General features: G+C 41.1%; 2 protein-coding genes across 3 annotated transcripts in view; one reads left to right on the top strand and one right to left on the bottom strand.

Annotated features, from left to right (window-relative positions):
- The window catches only part of GABPA (GA binding protein transcription factor subunit alpha), a 32477-nt gene extending 32015 nt beyond the window's left edge, over positions 1-462 (bottom strand). Inside the window, exon 1 of the mRNA XM_011225996.3 lies at positions 327-462. The gene's annotated coding sequence lies outside the window, so the exon portion shown is untranslated. The remainder of the gene's footprint in view (positions 1-326) is intronic.
- ATP5PF (ATP synthase peripheral stalk subunit F6) lies at positions 270-16222 on the top strand. Of its 2 annotated transcripts, none has more exons than XM_011225999.3 (4): positions 270-408; positions 4148-4324; positions 15361-15485; positions 16046-16222. In XM_011225999.3, the coding sequence occupies exons 2-4, from the start codon at positions 4161-4163 to the stop codon at positions 16081-16083; spliced, it is 327 nt and encodes a 108-aa protein (XP_011224301.1). In that variant the 5' UTR covers positions 270-408; positions 4148-4160; the 3' UTR covers positions 16084-16222. The 2 variants fall into 2 exon arrangements, with proteins under 2 accessions (XP_011224301.1, XP_002920106.1); XM_002920060.4 differs by lacking the exon at positions 270-408 and adding an exon at positions 420-542.
- Positions 16223-24358: the final 8136 nt, after the last annotated feature.

Genomic DNA, 24358 nt, shown 5'->3' on the forward strand with positions numbered 1-24358 from the left:
CTCCCAGGCACCCCCGGGTCCAGGACTACAACTCCCAGCAGGTTGCGCGAAACGAATGCCTGAGGCAACGGAGGCTCACGAGGCACACGGGAGCCCAACGCCCCAATCCGGCTTTGTTTTACACTCTCACTTTCCGGGCATAATCATACACCTCAACAACTCCAAAGAACAGGATGCTGACTTGGGTCCGGGAGGACTGAACTAGGAAAAAGGCCAGTCAAAGTGCGCATGCGTACACAAGGATTCCAGGAGGTAAAAAGACAGCAGGTCAAGTTAGGCGAAGGAAAGATGGCGGAGGCTTCGCCAAGGGACCCGGAAGCACTTACCCTCCACTTCCTCCTCCTGTTTGGCTTCTGTCTCACCTAGAGCCGTCCGGTCGCAGACCGCCTCCGAGACGCTTCCTGTCCGGTGAGTGTCGACCTACTGAAACGGCGGCCCATAATGCATTGCGATGGCGGGTAGGCGGGTTGGGGGCGGAGCCAGGGCCGGAAGTAGAACGGTGGCGGCCGCGGAGGCTCTGGCAGCTCGGGACTGAGTGCAAGGTGACTGGGAGGGTAGCTAGACTAGCTTGGCCTCTTGGGACTTACATTCCGGGTTTTTTGATGGGGCCTGGGCTGCCTATTACCTCTGTCCCACAGGAGGATAGAGCAGTCTTCTGTCCCGGGCACCTTCACCGCCTGTCCCGGGGTCACTGTTGACCTCGCCGCTTTTAGGCCTTGAAGCTTGCGGTAGACTCGGTATTCAGGCCTGGTAATACCTGCTCTCAGGGCAAACCTGGGTGGCACGGGAGGCAGGGAGGCCAGGGATTCATGGGCCCGGGGCCCAGCTGGGGCAGCCCAAGGTCATTCCCTCGGGGCAGGTCTGCAGCTAGGCCAGCCCTACCGGGGCGCGCGGGAAATTGTGCCCAGCTATTTAAAGCAGAACGTGCACCATAAAGAGGGAAATGGGTGATAGTAATCTTAAAAGTTTGCATACCACCTGAAAAATACCGATGGTGCTGCTTTGTTTTCCGCTCTCACTTCACAGCACAATCCTACACCTCAACGCCAAGAAACAAGGTGCTGACGGGGGGGCCAAGGGAGTGCTTGAACTAGGGGCGAGGCCAGAGTTCGCAGGCGGGACAAAGCAGTGTTTCTAGGAGGGAGAGAGAACGGGTTGGGTTAGGCGGATTGTGGATTGACTTGAGGAATATGCGCGGAAGAGGCGAGGAAAGGACTAACCTATGTCTGGTCAGTCATCTCTAAACTGGAGAACAGAGCACCTTCTCACCACAGGTTCTCTGCGCATATGTACCCTTTCTTGCTGTTGCCTTCACCAGTCTTTCTCTGTCAAGTCCGTGTCACCGGTTCTCGTGGCACCCATGGTACTTGAATAGAGAACTTCTCACACTTGGTATTTTCCATCTAGTTGTGTAATAACATGTGTCTTCTGCGTGATGGTGGACTGATAGTGGATACACCTATGTTAATCAGTGAAAAAAAATAAAAGGGAATAAAAAAAAGGAACAAGTTTTGATAGATTATGTGTTTATTTTCTAGACAAGTTGAATTTGAGGACTTATGAAGGGAAGAGACCTATTGGATGTATGGGTTTGGGGTTCAGGAAAAAGGCCAAAATTAGAGATGCGTTTTGGGAATCATTAATACTTAGATGATGGTAGAGGGGTGCCTGGCTGCCTTGGTTGGTGGAGCATGCAACCCTTCATCTCCTGGTGTTGAGTTCAGGCCCCACGTTGGGTATAGAGCTTACTTTAAAAAAAAAAAAAGTAGATGATAGAAATCGAAAAAATGAAAATGGATTTTACCTAGGGAGTAACACAGTTTTTGCAAGAGTCAGAGCAAATTAACTGTGGGAATATGAGCAGTGTAATAACTTTCCTTAGACATAGTTTTATTATCTATAAAGGAGGGATAAGAACACTTCCCTCTAATTCTTAACAGTATTACCTTCATGGTACAAGGAGAGAATATATATGGAAGTGCTTCACAAAGTATTTTGGGCTGAAGTGACCTTATTGACGACTGTTAGCATGTCCTTAAGTTTCCAGAAGGGAAAATATACGTTGAGTAGCACAATTTTTAAAATAAGTCTGTGTCCAGTCAGAATCTACTGTGTAACCTTGGGCCGCATACTTAATCTCTAAGCGTTAATTTCTGTGTATGTAGAATGGGAATGATAATAAGAGCACCTTAAGGTTATTTGTTGTTTGCTTGGATTCTTAAGTATTTTTCTCTGATGAGGTTTAAGAGTGGTATATAGTGAATTCTTTAATTTCTTTAGATAGTTTGCTTTCATCCTGGTAGGTGAAGGATATTTTGTTTATTATGGGAGTTCTTTTGGTAGTCTTTTTTTTCCCCAAATTTTTATTTAAATTCTAGTTAACATTGCAGTATTGGTTTCAGGAGTAGAAATCAGTGATTACATACAACAACCAGGATTCATCATAACAAGTACCCTCCTTAACACCATCACCCGTCTAGTCCATCCTCCCACCAAACCTTCCTCCTTCAACCCTCAGTTTGTTCTCTTTTTTTTTGGGTGTTTTTTATGTATGATTCCAGAACTTCTCAACCTTAGCACTATTGACATTTTGTACCAGATATTTATTGTGGGAAGGCTGTACTATATTTGTGATTGTTATTATGGGATGTTTAGAAACATCCCTGGCCTTTACCCACTAGAGGCCAGTAACATCCAAGTCAGGACAACCAAAAATGTCAAATATCTCTTGGGGGATACTGCCACCCCTATTCAAGAACCACTGTGCTACCTACAGTCTTCTAACTTAGTGCTTCTCAACCTCTTAGTGGTAGAGGATCATTTTTTCCCCCAACCCTTGCAGCTACTTTGGAAGAATACAATAAAAATGAGTTACTGGAAAAATTAGATGAAAGACAGCAGGGTGAAGACACAAAATACGAACTGATTTATTATTCAACAAATATATATTACTATGTCAAATTGCTGTAAAAGTTTTAATAATTCGTATACCACTGCTGGTCCACAGACAACACTTTGAGCACTTTAATAGCAGTTCAGTGTCAGGACGACAATGATTATTATTAACAGGTAATTTTGGAATGCTGTAGGAATCATGTTAGCATGACAGGTTTTCACTTGTCTTTAAGGTTCAGAAATTTTACCAAGCTATATTGAGGTGTGAATCTTTTATCCCCATTCCAGCGTAGGGTTGAGTAAACCCTGTTTAATAGACACCATCTTTCTTAATGTGAGGGAAATTTCTTCTAATTATTTATGGCTTCCTTATGTATTCCTTTTCTTTTGGAATTCTTGTTTGCATGTATTTGTTGTAATTTAGAATTTTTTTGCGTTTGATCTTTCACAACACTAAATGAGGTCTCAACTAAGATTATCTTCTGTTTTATCTGCTGAAATGTTTCAGTTAGAAAAGCATGTATTTTGATTTTGGGAAGTCTAAGGCCTTGGAGGTCTTTAAGTCCTTATTTTTCATTCCGTTTCATTGATTAGGTAGTACTGTGTGATTTTCTCTCTCTTGTTGGTGGGCTTCTTTGGGCTAGTTCTTTTAGACTTAGATGTGGTGGTTACAGTATTCTTGAATGCCTGGAATCCTGCAGTAAAACAGACAGAGCAGTTTCCCCTGCTGTGGGGCCTGTGAAGTAGAAACTTCCCAGGCTGTCAATCCTGGCTGAGGTAAGGATTATCTCCAGTCTCCCTGCTTAACTCCCTTTTGGCCTTTTGAGGGGGTCAGGGAAAACTGGCACATTAGTTTGGGGTGTTCTTTTCTGCCTGGGGTGAGCAGTTGTCTAACATCCTACCTCGACTATACCCTGTAGTCCAAGACTAAGTTTATGGAGAAGAAACACCTCATCCCAGATTTTTGCTTTCTATCTGCATCTAACCCAGCACACAGGCCTGAGTTGTTCCTAACTCCTCCTGGTCCCAGGGCCTTTTGGCTGAGAAGCAAAAAATTTGTAACAGGGAGTAGAGAGGGGAAGGGAGCTCTGGTCAGGTAACTGATCTTAGCATTCTTTGAGTTCTGGTATGATTTATGTTTGAGTTCTGTGGCAGTTAGTGGATTTAAGAGTCCCACTATATGATATATTTAGAGGTGTTTTACAATTACATGTATTTTAAAGTGTATTAACATTCTGGTGCTTGTTTTCAGTAACAGAATCACCATGATTCTTCAGAGGCTCTTCAGGTTCTCCTCTCTCATTCGGTCTGCAGTCTCAGTTCATTTGAGGAGGAACATTGGTGTTACAGCAGTGGCATTTAATAAGGAACTTGATCCTGTACAGAAACTCTTCGTGGACAAGATTAGAGAATACAGAACTAAGCGACAGTAAGTGGGTAGATAATCAACCATGGTGTAAATATAAATATTCAAAGTATGTAAGTTTTGAGATGGGGAAAAAAAAATTACTTGGTGTTTGAAAGTGTCTAAAATCTTCACTGAACTGATCTGTGACATAGAGGTTCATTAGGTGCTCTAAAAGAAGATAAAATCTTGATTTTTAAGTCCCAATTTTATTTTCCTTACATGGGTTCCAAGGGAGAATTCCATTAAATCTATTGTCATTTTAGACATATCATTATTATAATGTCATTTATTATAGACTGCAATCAATTCTTAAAAGTGCATGGGATCTTGGAAATCATTTAGGAACTATATTTGAGAAAACTAAGTCCATTAGACATTAATTAGCCTAACATCATAAAACTAAGCAGAGGAAGAACATATTATCAAAATATTCTTTTTTTTTTTTAAGAATTGAGACTATATTTTTATTATCATCTAAATCCCCTTTGAGGTTGATGATCAAAGCTAATTCACTTTGGCTGTATCTTTAATGCATGGGACATTAAAAAAAAAAGTCATTCGCAGAAGAAAAGCAAAAGAAGACAAAACTTCTATTTTGATTGACCACGATCTGTTAATTGCTTGACTGATCAAGTTAAGTATCAAGTCAGCCAAGTCAAGCACTTTTCCATAGAAGGAACCACAGAATATATAATAGCAACTGGATGGAAGTAAAACAATCCTCCCCCAAAATTTCCACTCCCTTGTTTCCTTCTACAGAAGCACCTCACAATTCAACTTCCCATCCTCGAAAAGACTGATTTAACCTAAGCTTTCCTTTTCTTCTTTGACTGGGTAAAGCCCTGAATAAACGTCTCTATATTATCTGTTGAAATGTATCATTGCACTTGGAAAAATAATGGTAATTTGTGAATGCTTCTTCTCTTTTCTTTCTCTTCTTTCCTTTTTTTTCTTTTTTTTTTTTAATGATTTTTTTATTATATTATGTTAGTCACCATACAGTACATCCCCGGATTCCGATGCAAAGTTCGATGCTTCATTAGTTTGCGTATAACACCCAGTGCACCATGCAATACGTGCCCTCCTTACTACCCATCACCAGTCTATCCCATTCCCCCACCCCCCTCCCCTCTGAAGTCTTCAGTTTGTTTCTCATAGTCCATAGTCTCTCATGTTTCATTCCCCCTTCTGATTACCCCCCTTTTCTTTATCCCTTTCTTCCCCTACCGATCATCCTAGTTCTTATGTTCCATAGATGAGAGAAATCATATGATAATTGTCTTTCTCTGCTTGACTTATTTCACTTAGCATTATCTCCTCCAGTGCCGTCCATGTTGCAGCAAATGTTGAGAATTCGTTCTTTCTGATAGCTGAGTAATATTCCATTGTATATATGGACCACAGCTTCTTAATCCAGTCATCTGTTGAAGGGCATCTCGGCTCCTTCCATGATTTGGCTATTGTGGACAATGCAGCTATGAACATTGGGGTGCATATGGCCCTTCTCTTTACTACGTCTGTATCTTTGGGGTAAACACCCAGTAGTGCAATGGCTGGGTCATAGGGTAGTTCAATTTTTAACTTTTTAAGGGACCTCCACACTGTTTTCCAGAGTGGCTGTACCAACTTGCATTCCCACCAACAATGTAGGAGGGATCCCCTTTCTCCACATCCTCTCCAACAATTGTTGTTTCTTGCCTTGTCTATCTTTGCCATTCTAACTGGCGTAAGGTGGTATCTCAGTGTGGTTTTGATTTGAATTTCCCTGATGGCTAATGATTTTGAACATTTTTTCATGTGTCTGTTAGCCATTTGTATGTCTTCATTGGAAAAGTGTCTGTTCATATCTTCTGCCCATTTTATGATTTGTTTATTTGTTTCTCGTGTATTGAGTTTGAGAAGTTCTTTGTAGATCTTGGATACCAGTCCTTTATCTGTGGTGTCCTTTGCAAATATATTCTCCCATTCCGTGGGCTGTCTCTTAGTTTTTTTGACTGTTTCCTTGGCTGTGCAGAAGCTCTTTATCCTGATAAAGTCCCATAAGTTCATTTTATCTTTTATTTCTCTTGCCTTTGGAGATGTGTCGTGAAAAAGGTTGCTCTGGCCGATGTCATAGAAGTTGTTGCCTATGTTCTCCTCTAGAATTTTGATGGATTCCTGTCTCACATTGAGGTCTTTCATCCATTTGGAGTTTATTTTTGTGTATGGTGTGAGAGAGTGGTCAAGTTTCATTCTTTTGCATGTAGCTGTCCAATTTTCCCAGCACCATTTATTGAAGAGACTGTCTTTTTTCCACCGGATGTTTTTTCCTGCTTTATCAAAGATTAGTTGCCCAAAGAGCCGAGGGTCCATTTCTGGGTTCTCTATTCTGTTCCATTGGTCGATGTGTCTGTTTTTGTGCCAGTACCATGCTGTCTTTGTGATCACAGCTTTGTAGTACAGCTCGAAATCCGGCATTGTGATGCCCCCAGCTTTGTTTTTCCTTTTCAACAGTTCCTTGGAGATTCGGGGCCTTTTCTGGTTCCATACAAATTTAAGGACTATTTGTTCCAGTTCTTTGAAAAATGTCCTCGGTATTTTGATCGGGATAGCATTGAAAGTGTAGATTGCTCTGGGTAGTATGGACATTTTAACTATGTTAATTCTTCCAATCCATGAGCATGGAATATTTTTCCATCTTTTTATGTCTTCCTCAATATCTTTCAAAAGTGATCTATAGTTTCTAGCATATAGGTCCTTTACGTCTCTGGTTAAGTTAATTCCAAGGTAACGCATGGTTTTTGGTGTTATTGTAAATGGGATGGATTCCCTAATTTCTCTTTCTTCAGTCTCGTTATTCGTGTATAGAAATGCAACTGATTTCTGGGCATTGATTTTGTATCCTGCCACCTTACTGAATTGTTCTATAACTTCTAATAGTTTGGGAGTGGATTCCTTTGGGTTTTCCATATAGAGTATCATGTCATCTGCAAAGAGAGACAGTTTGACTTCTTCTTTGCCGATTTGGATACCTTTGATCCCTTTTTGTCTTCTGATTGCTGTTGCAAGGACTTCTAGTACTATGTTGAATAATAGTGGCGAGAGTGGGCATCCTTGTCGTGTTCCTGATCTTAAGGGAAAGGCTTCCAGCTTTTCCCCATTGAGAATAATGCTTGCAGTAGGCTTTTCATAGATGGCTTTTATGAGATTGAGAAATGTACCCTCTATTCCTACACTCTGAAGGGTTTTAATCAGGAAAGGATGCTGTATTTTGTCAAATGCTTTTTCTGCATCAATTGAGAGGATCATATGGTTCTTGAGTCTTTTCTTGTTGATATGATGTATCACATTGATTGATTTGCGAGTGTTGAACCATGCTTGCATCCCAGGTATGAATCCCACTTGGTCATGATGGATAATCCTTTTAATGTACTGTTGGATTCTATTAGCAAGGATCTTGTTGAGGATTTTGGCATCCATATTCATTAGAGAAATCGGTCTGTAATTCTCCTTTTTGAGGGGGTCTTTGCCTGGTTTGGGGATCAAGGTAATATTAGCCTCATAGAATGAGTTTGGTAGCTTTCCTTCTGTTTCTATTTTTTGAAATAGCTTTAGGAGAATAGGTATTATTTCTTCTTTGAATGTTTGGTAGAATTCCCCAGGAAAACCGTCTGGGCCTGGAGTTTTATTATTTGGAAGGTTGTTTATCACTGACTCAATTTCTTCATAGTTAATTGGCCTATTTAAGAAATCTATTTCTTCCTGTTTCAGTCTTGGTAGTTTATAGGTTTCCAGGAAGGCCTCCATCTCTTCCAGATTGTTTAGTTTTTTGGCATATAGCTGTTGATAAAAGTTTCTAATAATCCTTGCAATTTCAATGGTGCTGGTCGTGACCTCTCCCTTTTCAGTCATAATTTTAATAATCTCAGTCCTTTCTCTTTGTTTTTGGACAAGTTTTGCCAGTGGTCTATCAATTTTATGGATTCTCTCAAAGAACCAGCTTCTAGTCCTGTTGATCTGCTCTACTGTGGTTCTGGTCTCTAATTCATTGATTTCTGCTCTAATCTTGGTCAACTCCTTCCTTGTCAGTGGGTTAGGCCTGTCCCTCTGTTGCTGTTCCAGTTTCTTGAGGTGAGAATATAGAAACTGCATTTTAGATTTTTCTATTCTTTTGAGTGAGGCTTGGATGGCTATGTATTTCCCCCTTAGGACTGCCTTTGCAGTATCCCATAGGTTTTGGACCGTTGTGTATTCATTCTCGTTGGTCTCCATAAATTGTTTAATTTGTTTTTTGATTTCCTGGTTTATCGAGTCATTCTTGAGCAGGATGGTTCTTAGCCTCCAAGTGTTTGAGTTTCTTCCAGGTTTTTCCTTGTGGTTGAGTTCCAATTTCAGAGCGTTGTGGTCTGAGAATATGCAGGGGATAATTTCAATCTTTTGGTATTGGCTGAGACCTGTTTTGTGTCCCAGAGCATGATCTATTCTTGAGAATGTTCCATGGGCATTTGAATAGAATGAGTATTCTTTGGTTCTGGGGTGTAGTGTTCTATATATATCTATGAGGTCCAACTCGTCGAGTATGGCATTCAAAGCCTTTGATTCTTTGCTTAGTTTTTGCCAGGGTGTTCTGTCTATTTCTGATAGTGGGGTGTTGAGGTCCCCTACTATTACTGTGTTCTTATCTATATGTCTCTTTATTTTGGTTAAGAGTTGGCTTGTGTATCTTGCTGCTCCCCTGTTGGGGGCATATATATTAATAATTGTCATATCCACTTGTTGAATACTTCCTTTAAGAATAATATAGTGCCCTTCTGTATCTCTCTCTATGGCCTCTAGTTTAAAATCCAGTCTATCTGATATGAGAATTGCTACTCCAGCTTTCTTTTGAGGTCCATTTGCGTGGAAGATGGTACTCCATCCCCTTACTCTAAGTCTGAATGCATCTTTGGGTTCAAAATGAGTCTCTTGTAGACAGCAAATGGATGGGTCATGTCTTTTTATCCAATCTGCAACCCTGTGGCGTTTTATGGGAGAGTTTAAGCCATTTAGATTGATAGAGATTATTGACAGATATGATTTTAATGATGCCATTTCTCTTTAAAGTCTTTGTATCGGTTGTGACTTGCTGCTCTGTATCACTCTTGGGGCCTTTTTACCTTTATAGAGCCCCCCTTAATATCTCCTGTAGGGCTGGTTTCGTGGTTACGAAATTGGTTAATGATTGGCGATTTTGGAACGTCTTTATTTCTCCATCAATTCTGAATGACAGCTTTGCTGGATAAAGGATCCTTGGCTGCATGTTTTTCTCTGAAAGAGCTTTAAAAATGCCCCCCCAAGCCTTTCTCTCATTCCAGGTCTCTGTAGACAGGTCTGACGTAATCCTGATACCTTTGCCTTGGTACGTGAGAAATTTCTTTGCCCTGGCCGCTTTCAATACTGTATCCTTGGATCTAATATTTGCGAATTGCACTATGACATGCCGTGGCGTAGGTTTGTCCTGGTTGAGCTTGGATGGGGTCCTCTCTGCCTCTTGGACACGAATGCTTGTTTCCCTTGCTAGATTAGGGAAGTTTTCAGCTACAATTTGTTCAAATATCTCTTCTAGACCTCTCTTTTTCTCCACCCCCTCAGGGATGCTGATGATTCTGACATTGGATCGTTTCATAGAGTCAGTAATTTCCCGTAAACTACATTCGTGGGCGTGGATTTTTTTAAGACCAGCTTCTATTTTTGTTTTTTCTTCTACTAACCCATCCTCCAATTTGCTAATGCGTTCCTCTGCCTCGGTGACCCTGGCCGTCAGAGCCTCTAGTTTTGACTGCATTTGGCTCATAGAATTTTTAATTTCTGTCAGATTCGCTCTCATTTCTGCCCTTAGGAATTCTATATTCTCAGTCATTTTCGTTAATACTTTTTTCAAGTCTACTCATCATCTTGACCATTGTTGCTCTGAATTCCATTTCTGATAATTTAGATACATCCATATGTATTAATTCTGTGGCAGAGGCCACAGACTCATTATCTTTTCTTTGCTGGGGGGGACTTCTCCTCATCATTCTGATGAGGAGAGATTGCGGGGTTGTCCAGAGCCCAAATTATTGACTGGGACCCAGGCCATGTGCCCTTGTTTTGAGAGACAGTCAGCAAGAAAGGGAACCCAAGCAGGGGAGTGGGAGAGGAAGAAGCAGGCTCCCAGCGGAGAAGCCTGATGAGGGACTCCTTTCCGGAACGCTGTGATCACGCCCTAATCCCAAGAGAGGCACTTAATGACTGCGCCACTTTCCGGAACGCTGTGATCACGCCCTAATCCCAAGAGAGGCACTTAATGACTGCGCCACTCAGGCGCGCTGAGTTGTGGGCTTCTTGATTTTTCAGCCTGCCTTCTGGGGGAGGGGCCTGCCACGCCGGTACACAGGAAACCCTGTTTGGGTAGAGTCTCCGTGTCCCCTGTGAGGGGGGATGGGGATGGGCACCCAGTGAGCCGGTATTTCCAGGCTTTTGTTCTCTGGCGGCTTTCCCTAGCGGTCTTCTGTGCCTCTTCTGAGAGTCGGAGCAGCAGCGGCTGAAATTCAGCCTCTGTCTCAGAACAGAGGGATTGTGGTCCGTTCTCCACTGATGTTCTGGCCACTTTAACTCTGTTTCTGTTGGTGCTGCTCAACCCTGCAGCGTCCTGGGATGTGCGCCCCACACCCGGCGTCCCAGCCCTCACTTCCAGGGCCGGTGCGTCTCTGTTCTTTATGTTTCTAACCCCGCCAGTCGCCAGCCGCCCCGCGCGCGTTCCCGGAGCTCCCGGTCTCAGTCTGGATCCAGTGAGCACACTGGAGTTCCGGAGCTCCGTGAGATGCTTGGTAGCGCGCGCCCCCGGCTCACGGTCTCCGTCTGCTGTCTCAAGGGTGTGGGTCCGTGGTCCGCCCGCTCCCCCATGCAGGTGGCTACCGTTTCCCGGGGCCCTGACACAGCGGCTCCCTCCCCCTTCAGTTTATCTTCCGATATCTGTGCGCGGTTTCACAGCTCTCTGCTTCGTACCTCAATACTCAGCCCTGGAGATGTTCATTTGTAGAGATCCAGATGTATCTTCCTGCGTCTCAGGCTGATTCCGTGGATGTTCCTGCTGGTCTGGTACCTATCCAGCTCAACTCGGGACCGGCTGAAAAAGGAGTCCCCTACTCCTCCGCCATCTTAACTCCTCCCCTATCAAAATATTCTAACTCGGGGCGCCTGGGTGGCACAGCGGTTAAGCATCTGCCTTTGGCTCAGGGCGTGATCCCGGCGTTATGGGATCAAGCCCCACATCAGGCTCCTCCGCTAGGAGCCTGCTTCTTCCTCTCCCACTCTCCCTGCTTGTGTTCCTTCTCTCGCTGGCTGTCTTTATCTCTGTCAAATAAATAAATAAAATCTAAAAAAAAAAATTCTAACTCTCAATTTAGTGGCCTTTCTATGACATCATGATTTGGGGGAATGAATGAACACAGCATTTTTTCTTTAATTATATTTCCATAGTTCTATATTTCTGGGAAGGTCAGAGGACAAAAGACTCTGAAATGGCATAAAGCAAGTCCAGGATAAACAGTGTTGTGGAACCACACAGTTTTGGAGATGAACCTCAGCCATCAGATTCAAACCCCAAATCTTAGGAAAAGTGACATACATAAGTTCAGTGTCCTGTTTTTAGTTGTCTAGCATGTGCAGAGCATTGGGCAATTAACTCGGTGGGCCACAGAAAGAAGTCATATTGCATTTCCATAATATTCTTGAAATCTAATAGGTGTAGAAAGCTTGTAGGCCTGTATAAAGTAATATATAAGGTAAAATGGATTAGAGCTAAGGTAGTGACACAGTCAGTATTTTGGGGAGTTCGTAGGAGGGAATGCTCCTTTCTTGCTGGAGGCATTTTAGAAGGTAGGTTGCAAGAGTGGTTGTTTTATCTTGGCTTTGAAAGCCCTATTTGTGGTCCTTTATCCCTTTTGAGAATATGGATACCTATGGATCATCCTTTCAGTTTAAAAAATGTGAAGAATTTACTCACATGATTTTGCTTATAGCTTGAAAGTGTTCTCAAACCTGTGGAAGGCTGTAGGTAGATATCCATACCTAGGGGTCTCCCCCAGGTTCTGAACAATTGGTGTGAAGGTCGGACAGATAATGGAGTGGGAAGAAGGTAACTTTTAGGAGGAAAGAATGGTGTGAGCTAAGGCATGAAAACTTGAAACCATAAAGTATATTTGAGAAATTGTGTCATGCTGTTTTCCAGGACTGTAGGGTATATGAGAAGTGTAGGGAGCAGTAAGAACAGGAATGGCATTGAAATGAGGGGATTATGAGAGGCCTTGATTATAGATGGTCAATTAAGGTATTATTTGATAGGCATTTATGAGGAATTTAAGGTTTTTGAGCAGGATGGTGGGGTAGAACAAGATAAAGTTACTCTATTAGGATGATAATTTTAATCACAGTATTAGAAAAATTGGAATGAGTAGGAAAGGAAGACAGACATGGTAGGAAAATGTAATAATCAAGCATTGGTTGATGAGAACTTTATTTTCATAGCAGTGGGAAGATAAAAGTGACAGTCAAGACATTGAGAGACCGAGAACTGGTCTTGATTACCTGATGGAGAGACAGAGGAGAGGGAACACTTAAAGAACTCTGAGACTTTGAGACTGGGCAACTAACAAAAAGGTTTTGTCCTTAAAACTAAGGAGGGAGAGGGCAAGGGGATTAAAATGAAATTCTGACAACAATCTTACAGTTCTTATCCCCATTTTATATTTGAGAAAAGCAAGGCGGAACGTTTAGAATTTGTCTAAAATCACACTGTTCAGTAAGCAGATGTTCGGGGCTGATGGGGAACATTTGAGTGTCTCCTGTCCAGAGGTATTGTAGTGTCTTTGTTTTGGTACTGTTTGTACTTCAGCTGTACAATAAGTCGATCCTGAGGTGTACTCTTTTTATTTTTTTTTAACGTAAGCTTTACACCCAACTTGGGGCTCCAGCTCAGGACCCTCAAGAGGTATATGCTCTACCCACTGAGTCAGCCAGGTGCCCCTGAGGTGTACTCTTAATCTAAGGAGCCCGTAGTTCATTTGTGCATGTGGTGTGGAGAAATGTTCTGCACATGTATTCCGGCCTGGAATGTCACTCTAACACTTACTAGCTCTGTGACCTTAAGCAGGTTATTTAACCTCTGTACCTTATTCATATGTAAGGTGGGGATGATAATAACAGCACTGTTTCATAGGATGTTATAAAAATTTAGTGATTGAATAAATTAGCCTAGTATTTTTTAAGTGAAATAAAGAAGTATACTTTGAGTGTCTGCTTTGTCCTGGTCACCATGCTAGGTCCTGGGGATGTAATAAGATGGGCTGGGAGACATATTCAGGTGAGGAGGTAGGTGATATGTGGCCTCTTTATCATAAGACTACATATAAAAGTTAGAACAGCCGTCATCTATCAGTAACCAGTGTATTGGTGAGACTGGCTGGATCCTCTTAAAGCAGTTTCTAAACTTGCGGCTCCCGGAGCTGGAAGACAATCATTAAAGTATCTCGTCGAAGTCTCTATGTAGACCTGCACTGTCTATTTCATTAGCCATTATTCACATGTGACTATTGAAATTTAATTAATTATAATTAAGTGTAAATAAAAATTCAGCTCCTCAGTCACTTCAGTCACATTTCTAGTGCTCACTAGCCAGATTTGCTAGTAGCTACCTTATGAGATGGCGTAGATACAGGGCATGTCTGTCATAGAAGGTTCCATTGCATGTGCTGATCTAGAAGAAAACTGGGTCTGTGACAACAAACATCATTAACAAGTTCTTAAATTAGAGCTGTCTCTATTTTTTTGTGGAAATTTTATAACATAAGTAAGGCCCTATACTTCTATCGTAGTCGTATGTGAAAATATTATTACCCTTAATGCAGTTCTCACTTGCAAAGTTTTGTTTATTGTTCATTGGTAGGTGGGCAGTAACATGACAAACACAGAATTTATGCAAAGAATTAGTTACAGCTAATTGGCCCCACTGCTGGTCCGTGATGCTATATTTATCTTCCAAAGCACAACTCTTAATATTGTCATTTTATTGCTTAGTAAATAAAATAGAAACTCCCAGACTTAACATTCCAGGCCTCCCATGACCTGGGTCCTGCTGGGTTTTTCCATCTAGATGGCTTATATTCTCCACATACAGTTAGTTCTTTATTACCTCCGTATCTTTGCTTTTTCAGTCTTAGAATGTATGAAATTAAAATCTGACTCAAATGCATGATAAGTCACGAATGCCACCTTTTTAAAATGAAATTTTTCCGAATTAGCTCAGCAAAAGTGTGATCTCAGCTTGAGTAGCTGTTTGATAAACTGTGTCTTTGAAGCTTATCAATAGCTCTTATAGCACAAATGTTTCTAAACATGTTATTTTTTTTCCTAAATAGCAAAATCTCTGAGGGTAGGAAATTGCTGCTGCTTTGTTCGGCCTCTGTTGTAGAGATTTAAAGTTACGAAGACCTTTTAGAAGCCATTTAGTGGTGCCTGATTTAAATCAGGTAATAAAAATAGATAAGGCTTACTGACCACTGTGTCACCACACTATGTGCCAGGTACTATGTTAAGTGGAACGTGAGCATTATCTCTGTAGTTCTCATAACACCACAATTAGGTAGGACCTTTAGTTTTAGATGTGGAAACTAAAATTTAGAGTGCTTCATGCCTTGCTCCAGTTTATGCAGTTTTAATACATTATAGAGCTGACATTCAAACAGAAGCAGTCACTGATTCCAGGAGCCCATGGACTTAGCCATCATATCTTACTGCAATTTAGACCTCAAGAGATTCTGACTTGATAAACATCCTTGATACTCCAAACTTTGCATGTTAGAAGTTTGAAGTTGCCTTGTTTATGTGAAACATAAAAAAAGTTTGAGTTGAAATTCAAGCAGATACACTTTTTTTCAGAAAGAGTATTTTTTCCCATGTGAGTACTTTTAAAAGATCCATTGAAACTTGATGGTAAAAGTAATTTTGTTTTTGTAAACTAGTGGATAAGGCGAGTTTTTACCTGCTCATTTACACAACAGGGCATCTGGTGGACCCGTTGATACTGGCCCAGAGTACCAGCAAGACCTGGAGAGGGAGCTTTTTAAGCTTAAGCAAATGTATGGTAAAGCAGACATGAATACATTCCCGGACTTCAAATTTGAAGGTAAGTGTCTTTAATCATGGATTCAGTCTTGTGGAAGATTATTTTAAGTTGATCGTATTTCTGCTTTTACTTCCTTGAATTGTTCAGAGGATTAAATGACATTCACACAAAATAAATTTCTTAGGACAGTGACGTTTACATGACAAGCTCTGGTGTAAATGTTTGCCATTGGTATAGGAGAGCATAGAGCAGGTTAAATGGTGGGAATCTGAGATCAAACTCCCTGATCTTGAATCTTAACAAGATCACTATGAGGTGTGTGATCTTGGATAGGTAACTGGTGACCATTCTCGCCTGATATTTGGGGAGAATTACATCTTCTTTGTGGCTGTCGTAATTAAATGACATAATGTATGTGAAATCAGTAAATAGAGAGCCTGGTTTATAATAAGTGCAGAGTAAATCTTTAGCAATTATTATGTTTCCATGTAGGTGTTTAAAAACAGTATTCACTAAAAAAAAAAACAACAGAAGATTGATGAGTTAAATATTAGAGCCTTCTAGATAATGCGTCTTATTGCCATATGGCTAAGCTTGAACCTTTTTTTTCCTTTTCTTAGATCCTAAGTTTGAAGTCATCGAAAAACCCCAGTCCTGAAGAAATAATGTAAAATTTATTTGGTAATTTGTTCCTAGATTAGTTGTACAACTGGTCAGAATAAACATACATTTCTCAACTGTCAAATGTTCTTTTAATTCTGATTCCAAATAAATTATTTGGTGATGTTGGGTGTGCAGTTGAGTGTATTGAATTCTGTGTCTCGGCATCATTTTTAAATTCTCCCATTTGGTTATAATGAATCAGGTGGAAACCTTGCATAAATTGGCTACAAGTTGCCCATAACCCGCCAGACTCTTCTCAGTGTGCAGGACTACCCTTTTAGTCGTGGAGACTTACTGCCTGGGGGGAGCCACCCTGACCGAAGGAATGTTTGCTGCAGAAGGATATTACATCCGCTCCCAGAATATAAAGAAATGGCTTATAAATCTTTTTCATAGCTTTTCCAGGAAACTCGAGGTAAGTTTGAATATACACAGGAACATCCATTGTGTTTTAACTACTATCTCCTCAAATGTTAACTGCTTTTATCCTAATAGCCCAGGTCCTTCCTCTTCCCTTGCAGTTTATGATCAGAGGCTATTACTGTGCTCCGCAGACAGAGGAAGGAAAGCTGAGAGCAGGGTGGGGGTTCTACAAAGGAACCTGCTTTGAAAGATGAAGCTGTGTGGTGTGGTTTAGCCCAAGTGATGGAAGACCCAGCAGATAATGCACCAGACAGGTGGCATAACAGGTACATGAAAATTTCAGTTACTGTAGATGGCTCTTAAGGAAGTTATATTTCTTAAGAAGGAAACCAGCTGTGCCTTTTCATATCTGACAATCTCTCTGACACGTGTCAATAAGTATGGATGTTAATAAACCTTTAAAGATTAAAAAAAAATGAAATCCTAGAACAGCCTTCTTTATGAGTTTAGCTCACTTAAAAAGAGGATGGGGCACCTGGGTGGCACAGCGGTTAAGCGTCTGCCTTCGGCTCAGGGCGTGATCCCGGCGTTATGGGATCGAGCCCCACATCAGGCTCCTCCGCTAGGAGCCTGCTTCTTCCTCTCCCACTCTCCCTGCTTGTGTTCCTTCTCTCGCTGGCTGTCTCTGTCTCTGTCAAATAAGTAAATAAAAAATCTTAAAAAAAAAAAAAAAAAAAAAGAGGGACAGATTTTTACTGTGGTGTGCCCATTCTAGCTGAAATCAAACCCACTTAGGAATACCTTTCCCAAGATTTGTAACTATTTCCTAATGATACAGCTGTGATTAAACTAGTAAGATGTGCAGAATTGGAATTGGGGAGGGTAAAGCAATAGGAAGAAACGGCCCAGTTTCTTCAAATGATGCTAAGCAATGACAGTTCACTTGAACTACTTTTATTTAAATAATTGTAGACATTGAAACGATTAAATGTTTGATTATGGTATTATTTAAAGGTAATTGAGGAAGTCAGGTTGCTCAGGTCCTTTCTCTAACCTCCCCTGAAACAACTCCACCCACCTGTGGCAGGTGAGTTGCCTTGGGGTCCACAGTGCGACTGCTGGTCTAGAGAAGGGCTTGTCCCTTGTCAGCACACGCTTCACCTCCCTTCTTATTCCCTCACTTCCCCTGCTCGGTTTAGTTGAATTTTACCTTTTATAATTTCACACCTAGTTTCTCATACACTTTTTAAAAATCTGTCTTGGAACTATTTGGAGTTTGCTGGAACATGCCAGTCTCTTCATTCATTCTGTAAACATAAGGATTCTACTTGTGACTGACTATAAGAACACTGTGTTAAGTACCCTACGTCATAGGGCGTTTATTACTAATATTCGACCAGGGAGGTGCTCTTTTGTCCAGCTGGATGTTAAATTCCTCATCTTCCTCAGAGCCCCTTCCTCTTTCTGGTGAGGCTGCCCCAACTCTGCAACTGCAGCCTTTCTCTGCCACGTCAGTCTGCCGGTACACTCCTTATCCAGAACTTCACACCTTCGCTGTTTGCTACAAACCATCTCAACCTTCTAGGTTTTAGTGTTGAAATGGTTTTTTTCTCCCATGCCTGGTGTTACAGGTTGAATTGTGTTCCCCTAAAATTCATTTGTGGAAGTCCTAACCCCCAGAACCTTACAATGGGGTTATATTTGGGGATAAGACTTTTAAAGGGGATTAAGTAAAAATTAGGTCTTTAGGGTAGGCCTGAATCCAATCTGACTAGCGTTCCTATAAGGAAGAGGAGATCTGAGATGAAGAAAGGTACAGAGAACTGGAAAGGGACATAATGTCTGTTACTTACCTAGTGTTACCTTTATTTTTTTTTATTATTATCACTATTATTATTTTTTAGATTTTATTTATTTATTGGACAGAGAGAGACACAGCAAGAGAGGGACACCAGCAGGGGGAGTAGGAGAGGGAGAAGCAGCCCAATGCGGGGGCTCCATCCCAGGACCCTAGGATCATGACCTGAGCCAAAGGCAGGCGCCTAACGGCTGAGCCACCAGGCGCCCCTAACAATAATAATAATAACCTAAGAGGGCTTCTGTTTCAGGCAATATTTATTTATTTAAATCCATCTAGTGTAGGATTTTTTGGTTTTGGCGATTAGTAGTTCTCCTTTGCTGCTTTCTGTAGTAGGCCTATAAATGCTTGCTCTCTCTGGTTAGGTGCTGTGTGTAAAAGTTCTTAGGGGGCTCTGTGGGCTAGGAGGTCTTCCCATTGCACAGGTTACCCTAAGAGGGAGGTCCACTCCAACTCCATCTCTTCCAAACTCCCCTCTGTGGGACAGTCCTGTATCAGATGTTTTATCTCAGTAAGACACTGGCCAGAGGCTCAAGGCCCACTACTTTCAATGATGCCTACTTGACCATTGGAAATTCATATATCCTTGCTGGGAAAATAGGTGCTTCTCCATTCCCCTGCTGTCTTTCTTTTTTTTTTTTTTTTTTTTTTAAATTTTTTTTTTTTTAATTTTTTTTTTTCGACAGAAGATAGAGACAGCTAGCGAGAGAGGGAACACAAGCAGGGGGAATGGGAGAGGAAGAAGCAGGCTCCTAGCAGAGGACTGGTGTGGGGCTCGATCCCATAACGCCGGGATCACGCCCTGAGCCGAAGGCAGACACTTAACCGCTGTGCCACCCAGGTGCCCCTCCCTGCTGTCTTTCTTAATAGCTTTTTCCAGCACTTTCTCCCTGCTCAAATAGCTATTTCCTTCTTGGCAGGCACCCTCAGTTTTTGCAAGTGATTCTCTTTAAAATACTCTGTATTTGATTTGGAAGATGAGTCAGGTAATAGAACATATAACTTGGACAAATTCATTTTGTCTCACAGTTTGGACAATTCATTCTCTCTCCATTACTCCTCATCCTCAAGCAATCCATACACACTTCATATGAGCTTGTGTGATAGGGTAAAAGGAGAGGACTGGAGTAATGATTTCAGGGTAGCGCCATTATCTTCATGAACATCAAAGGGAGTATTTGTACCCAAATTGTTTATGGTTTTCTTTAGAAAGTGGGGTACTTATTGTCAGCCTTGGGCCAACAGAAGATGTCCCAATCAACGTTCTGTTAACACGAATGTATCATATCTTTATGTATAATACTTTTCTCATATTCTTTGCTATTTGTTATCCTAAAATTTAGAAAAACAATTTTCTTGACCTATAGTAACTTTAGTATAATTTTGCTAATTAAATATTTGGAAGGAAATTGAGTTTGAGAATGAAAAGTCACATGGCAAGGGCAACTTGAGAAATCCAACCAGGGATTTTAGGAAGCTTCAGTTTTTACACCATCTTTAGGAAGCACATACAAGTAGCACATTTAATGTTAAAAATATCATGAAGTGGACCTTTAAATCAATCCGCCCTCAGTCTTAGAGAATTTTAGCAGGTCCTTTGTTGACACAACTATTCACTTATTTTGAGAACGTTTTCTTAGTAGTAGGCATAAAGACATTTTATACTGTAGTATGTCTTGGTACTTTTAAACTTGGGCAAATAAAAATATGGCATATTTTTAAAAGTCATGAACAAGTAAATAGAAAGTGTTAAAGTCAGCTGAGGAAATCTAAAAGACCTTAGTGGCTTTATTTGACAATTTATGAATCAGGCAGCATCCAGTCTAACAAATAGAAAAGTGCCCAGAAGAGCTATACGGAATTACTTTCATAGGCAGAAAGGAAGTTACAAGTAGAATGGCTTGGCTGTGGCAAAGTCATCTTCCTTTGGGGGACTGGAAGGGTCTATGGGGCAGATTACCGACTGGCCTGACCAGGCAATTTCAGATTGACTGGTTTTAGATTCTACTCCTGGAAGAGGTTGAAACTGCAGTTAAGCTTGGTATTGAAGTTTTGGTTTGGTGATAGTACAAATTTTAGAGTATGTTGTCTCTTTTTTTAACAGTATTAACAAATAAAAATGTATAGTTTACTTTGAATTTCCCAACCAGTTATTACTACTAAAAGTGTTCCAAACTCTTACAGAACAAAGGATGGAAAATTGGAAACAAGAAACAAAGATTGGAAAATTAAATTTTAAAACTTGAATGTTGGAAAAATATCTTAAGATCTTTTTAAGAACTGTGGGGAAATGGATGCCTAAAGAACAAAGGAGTGGGAGAAGAGGGAAAGGATTTCTGTCCAGCTTTAATGGAGCAATAATGTGTGTCACTTTGCATAATAAATGAACTGCATTATAATAACATTGCAGAATGCGATACTTTATTATAAAGAATCTAAATCTGTGGAGAAACTTTATCAGTTTTTTTAGTTGCCCTTTCACAAGTGCTCTTGGTTTTTAAAAATTCAGCATTTATTAGATACCAACTGCATATCAGATACTGTTTAATACATGCATAAGTGTATTATGAAATAAAAACCAATAATTGCCATAAAAAATCAACCAAGTGCTATGGAGACTCAGAGAAGAATCTTCTTCCAGCAGGGGGAATGAGGGAAAGCCTCATGGAGAAAGTGAAATTTGAGCTGTCCCTTAAAGAGTAAATGGAATTTACCCATTTTGTTGATCTGGAGAATCAGCATTCCATAGGAGGAAAACGTTGTGTTTTTGAAAAAATGACCTTAATTCAGTTCGATGGGTACATAAGGCAACCAAAGTAGAACAGTGGAACATTTGGCTAGATAGGTAGGTTGTGACAATATGACAAGATGTGTATGGGGTGGGGAGGGGGGACCTTTGAACTCCAGGCTAAGGAGTTTAGCCCTTGGTAATGGAAAAGAGTGGAAGATTTTTAGAATGGGATTGACATTGTTCAAGAGTGTAATCTGGCGGGTCACTGAGATAGAAGTCATGACTAATAGAGTATTTGAGGGGGGAAGATCCCAGAAGATAAAACTTGAGATAGTAACAAAGGCCTGAGGTGAAAAGGATGAAAGCAACGACAGTCCTGGAATGAGCCAGTGCAGGGTGGAGGGGATGAATCGGGGGAGGGAGAAGGTGGACAGATTTAGAAATAGGAAGGGCAAGAGTAGGAGTGCTTGCCCTAGAATTTAAATGTATTCATCATGGTTAGCTTCAATATTAAAAAAAATAAGATTAGACACTTGGGCATCCGTGGTGAGGGGAGAGTGGATGAGACCGGAGGGCCCACCACAGCACTGGGACTGGGCGGTGGGGACAGGGAAGGCAGAGCAATGTTAACAAGCTGTGAGCCCAGGGAGGGTCAACTTGCCAGAGGTTAGTTACTAAGGGTGAACGGAAGGTGTGGCACGACAGAACTGAAGAATTTAAAAGGAAGGTGTGTTGGAGGCAAGCAATGAAACATCTTGTGTGAAACATCCTGGATCCGATGGACCTGGGTCTTGTAAACCTGAGTCCTCACTTACCTGTGTGAACTTGGTGGACTGACTCTGAGTCTCAGATTCCTTGTCTGCCAGTGACGACATGATGCGCTTTATTTTTAAAAAAATATTTTTATTTATTTAAGCGAGAAAGAGAGTACTGGGGGCGAGGGGCGGAGGGCGAGGGAGGGAGAGAATCTTGAGCAGTTGAGCATGCTCCGCAGGGCTGCATCTCACGACCCTGAGGTCACAACCTGAGCCAAAATGGCATCGGCCGCTTAACTGACTGAGCCACCCAGGCGCCTCATGAGATATAATATCATTGAGATGTGTGAGATTCTATACGTCCTCACCTCCATCCACCCCCACTGGACATACATAAAATGTTCAACAGTTTTGCCTTTTTTATTTGCAGAGCATTTTCGTCAGCGTTTGAGAGGTTGGCAGGCATCCAGATGAAAGATGATGAGATTCTAATCTTAAGCAGTTAAAGAGCTAGCCTTGTAGCTACAGATGGTAAGAGGGTGTAGTTTCCCGGGTTTTACTGAACAATAGGTGGATGACCCCTGCCCTACACTGGTGAAATGGGCCCAAAAAGTTGCACCAGCTCAGCTATTTTTATTAATGTAGACTTTAATCAAACAAAACCACTCATGACATGAAGGAAGTTCTTTGCAAAGTTGTGCTAAAAAACAATCAATTGTTCCAGATTTAGTTAGGTTAAACCTCCCAACTAAAAATAAATCTAGTTATAAGAGCAACAATGATAATTAAAGCAAAATTAGCTATTAAAGATTTCAGAGCCCTGTTCCTTATACAACACAATTTCACTGCAGGAAAATAAAATCAAAATGCTCTGTGAATTATAATGGGGTTTACCAACTGTTAATATTCAAGTCCTTCAAAAGCAAATGGAAATACAAGTCCAGACACAAGTGGATATACTTTCAATAAATGGAAAATGAGTGCTCAATATTATATCCTTTGTGTGGGAGAAAGCATTCTCCACACAATGACTTCGGCTTAGCTACATACAGTATATTATGTATAATATATATTTGACTCCAAGAAAGTGTCATATGTTAATACTTTATAAAATGAATCCTCTAGCCGAGTGACTCAGAAGCTTTCATCTGCTAGTAAAGCTAAGGCACTATGTATTTTTTCCCACAATATGGGTTCGTGTCATTTAAATCAAAGAAATTGATTTTATGTGATGGTAGGTATGCCTGAGGAGCCGTCTTTTTTTTTTTTTTTTTTTTAATTAGGCTCCAAGCCCAGCATGGAACCCAGTGCAGGGCTTGAATTCATAACCCTGAGATCAAGACCTGAGCTGAGATCAAGAGTCAGACGCTTAACCAATTGAGCCCCCCAGGCACCCCCTGAAGGGCCAACTTTGAGACTCACATAGACTCTTGACACTTGGCAATGCAAGAAGAAAGCATTCCTAATACCAAAGCAAATCAAAGCACGGGCAACATTTAGCTTAATTTTTGCGGAAGTTTATAGATAGGTGTTTTTCTCATGCTTCACCAGCAGGAGTTGGGAAACCACGTACAGGAGCCAAATCCTGTTTGTGTCTGCTGTTTTTATAAGTTTTGTTGGAACACAGAAATGCCATTTGTTTATTCTTGTCTATTGCTGCTTTTGTGCTACGAAGGCAGAGTTGAGTAGTTGTAACAGGCCAGGACGGCTTAAAATACCTACTATCTGGCCCTTTATAGAAAATGTTGGAGTCTCATGAGAAGCACAGTGTCACAGACAAGTGGGGGCAATTTATAGTCTGACAACAGGCATCTTCCCAGTGACCTGGTGTGGTGTCCAGGTACATGCCAGTGCTTAAGCTGTTTGTCTGGTAAATCCTGGGATTTGCTTTGTCTAGTGGGAAAAAAGAATGGATTCCTTTAAAAGCAGCTTAACCATGTTCAAAGTTGACAAAGTTCGTGAGTAACCTTTTCATCCAGATTTGCCCAGAACTAGAAATGCCCTGCCTATATTTTATTAACCATATTTTATATAAATTAAATAATCACACTAAGTTATGAAAGAGTATGCTTTTCTAACACAGTCTAATTGCTCTTACTATTACACAGATCATTAGAATTTTCACTCTATAACACTAGCTTGGATGCCTTTATGATAAATCAGTGGAGAAACCAGATGATAAGACCAATTTTTCATTTCGGCCACTGTTTCTCCTGTGTCTTCTATGTATCAAACAGGGCAACCAGTGTAGGAAGCCCACAGTGAGCCCTTTCATTTCACTTGTCTGACAGCCCCTTCTCCTCTCTATATGCCTGCCTCTGCAATAAGCAGGATGGGCCAGCAAGGGACTCGGCCCAGCCCAGAATTTCACTGCATGGTTTTCAGAGAAAATCATGAAAATCAACACAAAGTCACCATCATGCAGAGAAAGGTATCTGCAAGGTTATGTGTGTAGGGTCCAGTGATGAGTTCTGAGGTCAAGGTCCCTGATCTCTTCAAAGGGGTCTTAGAGGAAGGAAAGAGCAACAAACAACTCAAGTGAAATAAGACACTTGGGTTTGTG

Source organism: Ailuropoda melanoleuca, chromosome 1 (genome assembly GCF_002007445.2).
Source record: "Ailuropoda melanoleuca isolate Jingjing chromosome 1, ASM200744v2, whole genome shotgun sequence".
Classification (NCBI taxonomy): Eukaryota; Metazoa; Chordata; class Mammalia; order Carnivora; family Ursidae; genus Ailuropoda; species Ailuropoda melanoleuca.

Coding starts and splice junctions, on each gene's coding strand:
- ATP5PF (XM_011225999.3), top strand. CDS start 4,161: ATGATTCTTCAGAGGCTCTTCAGGTTCTCCTCTCTCATTCGGTCTGCA. Junction 4,325..15,360: donor GAATACAGAACTAAGCGACA/GTAAGTGGGTAG, acceptor TTTACACAACAG/GGCATCTGGTGGACCCGTTG. Junction 15,486..16,045: donor CCCGGACTTCAAATTTGAAG/GTAAGTGTCTTT, acceptor TCCTTTTCTTAG/ATCCTAAGTTTGAAGTCATC.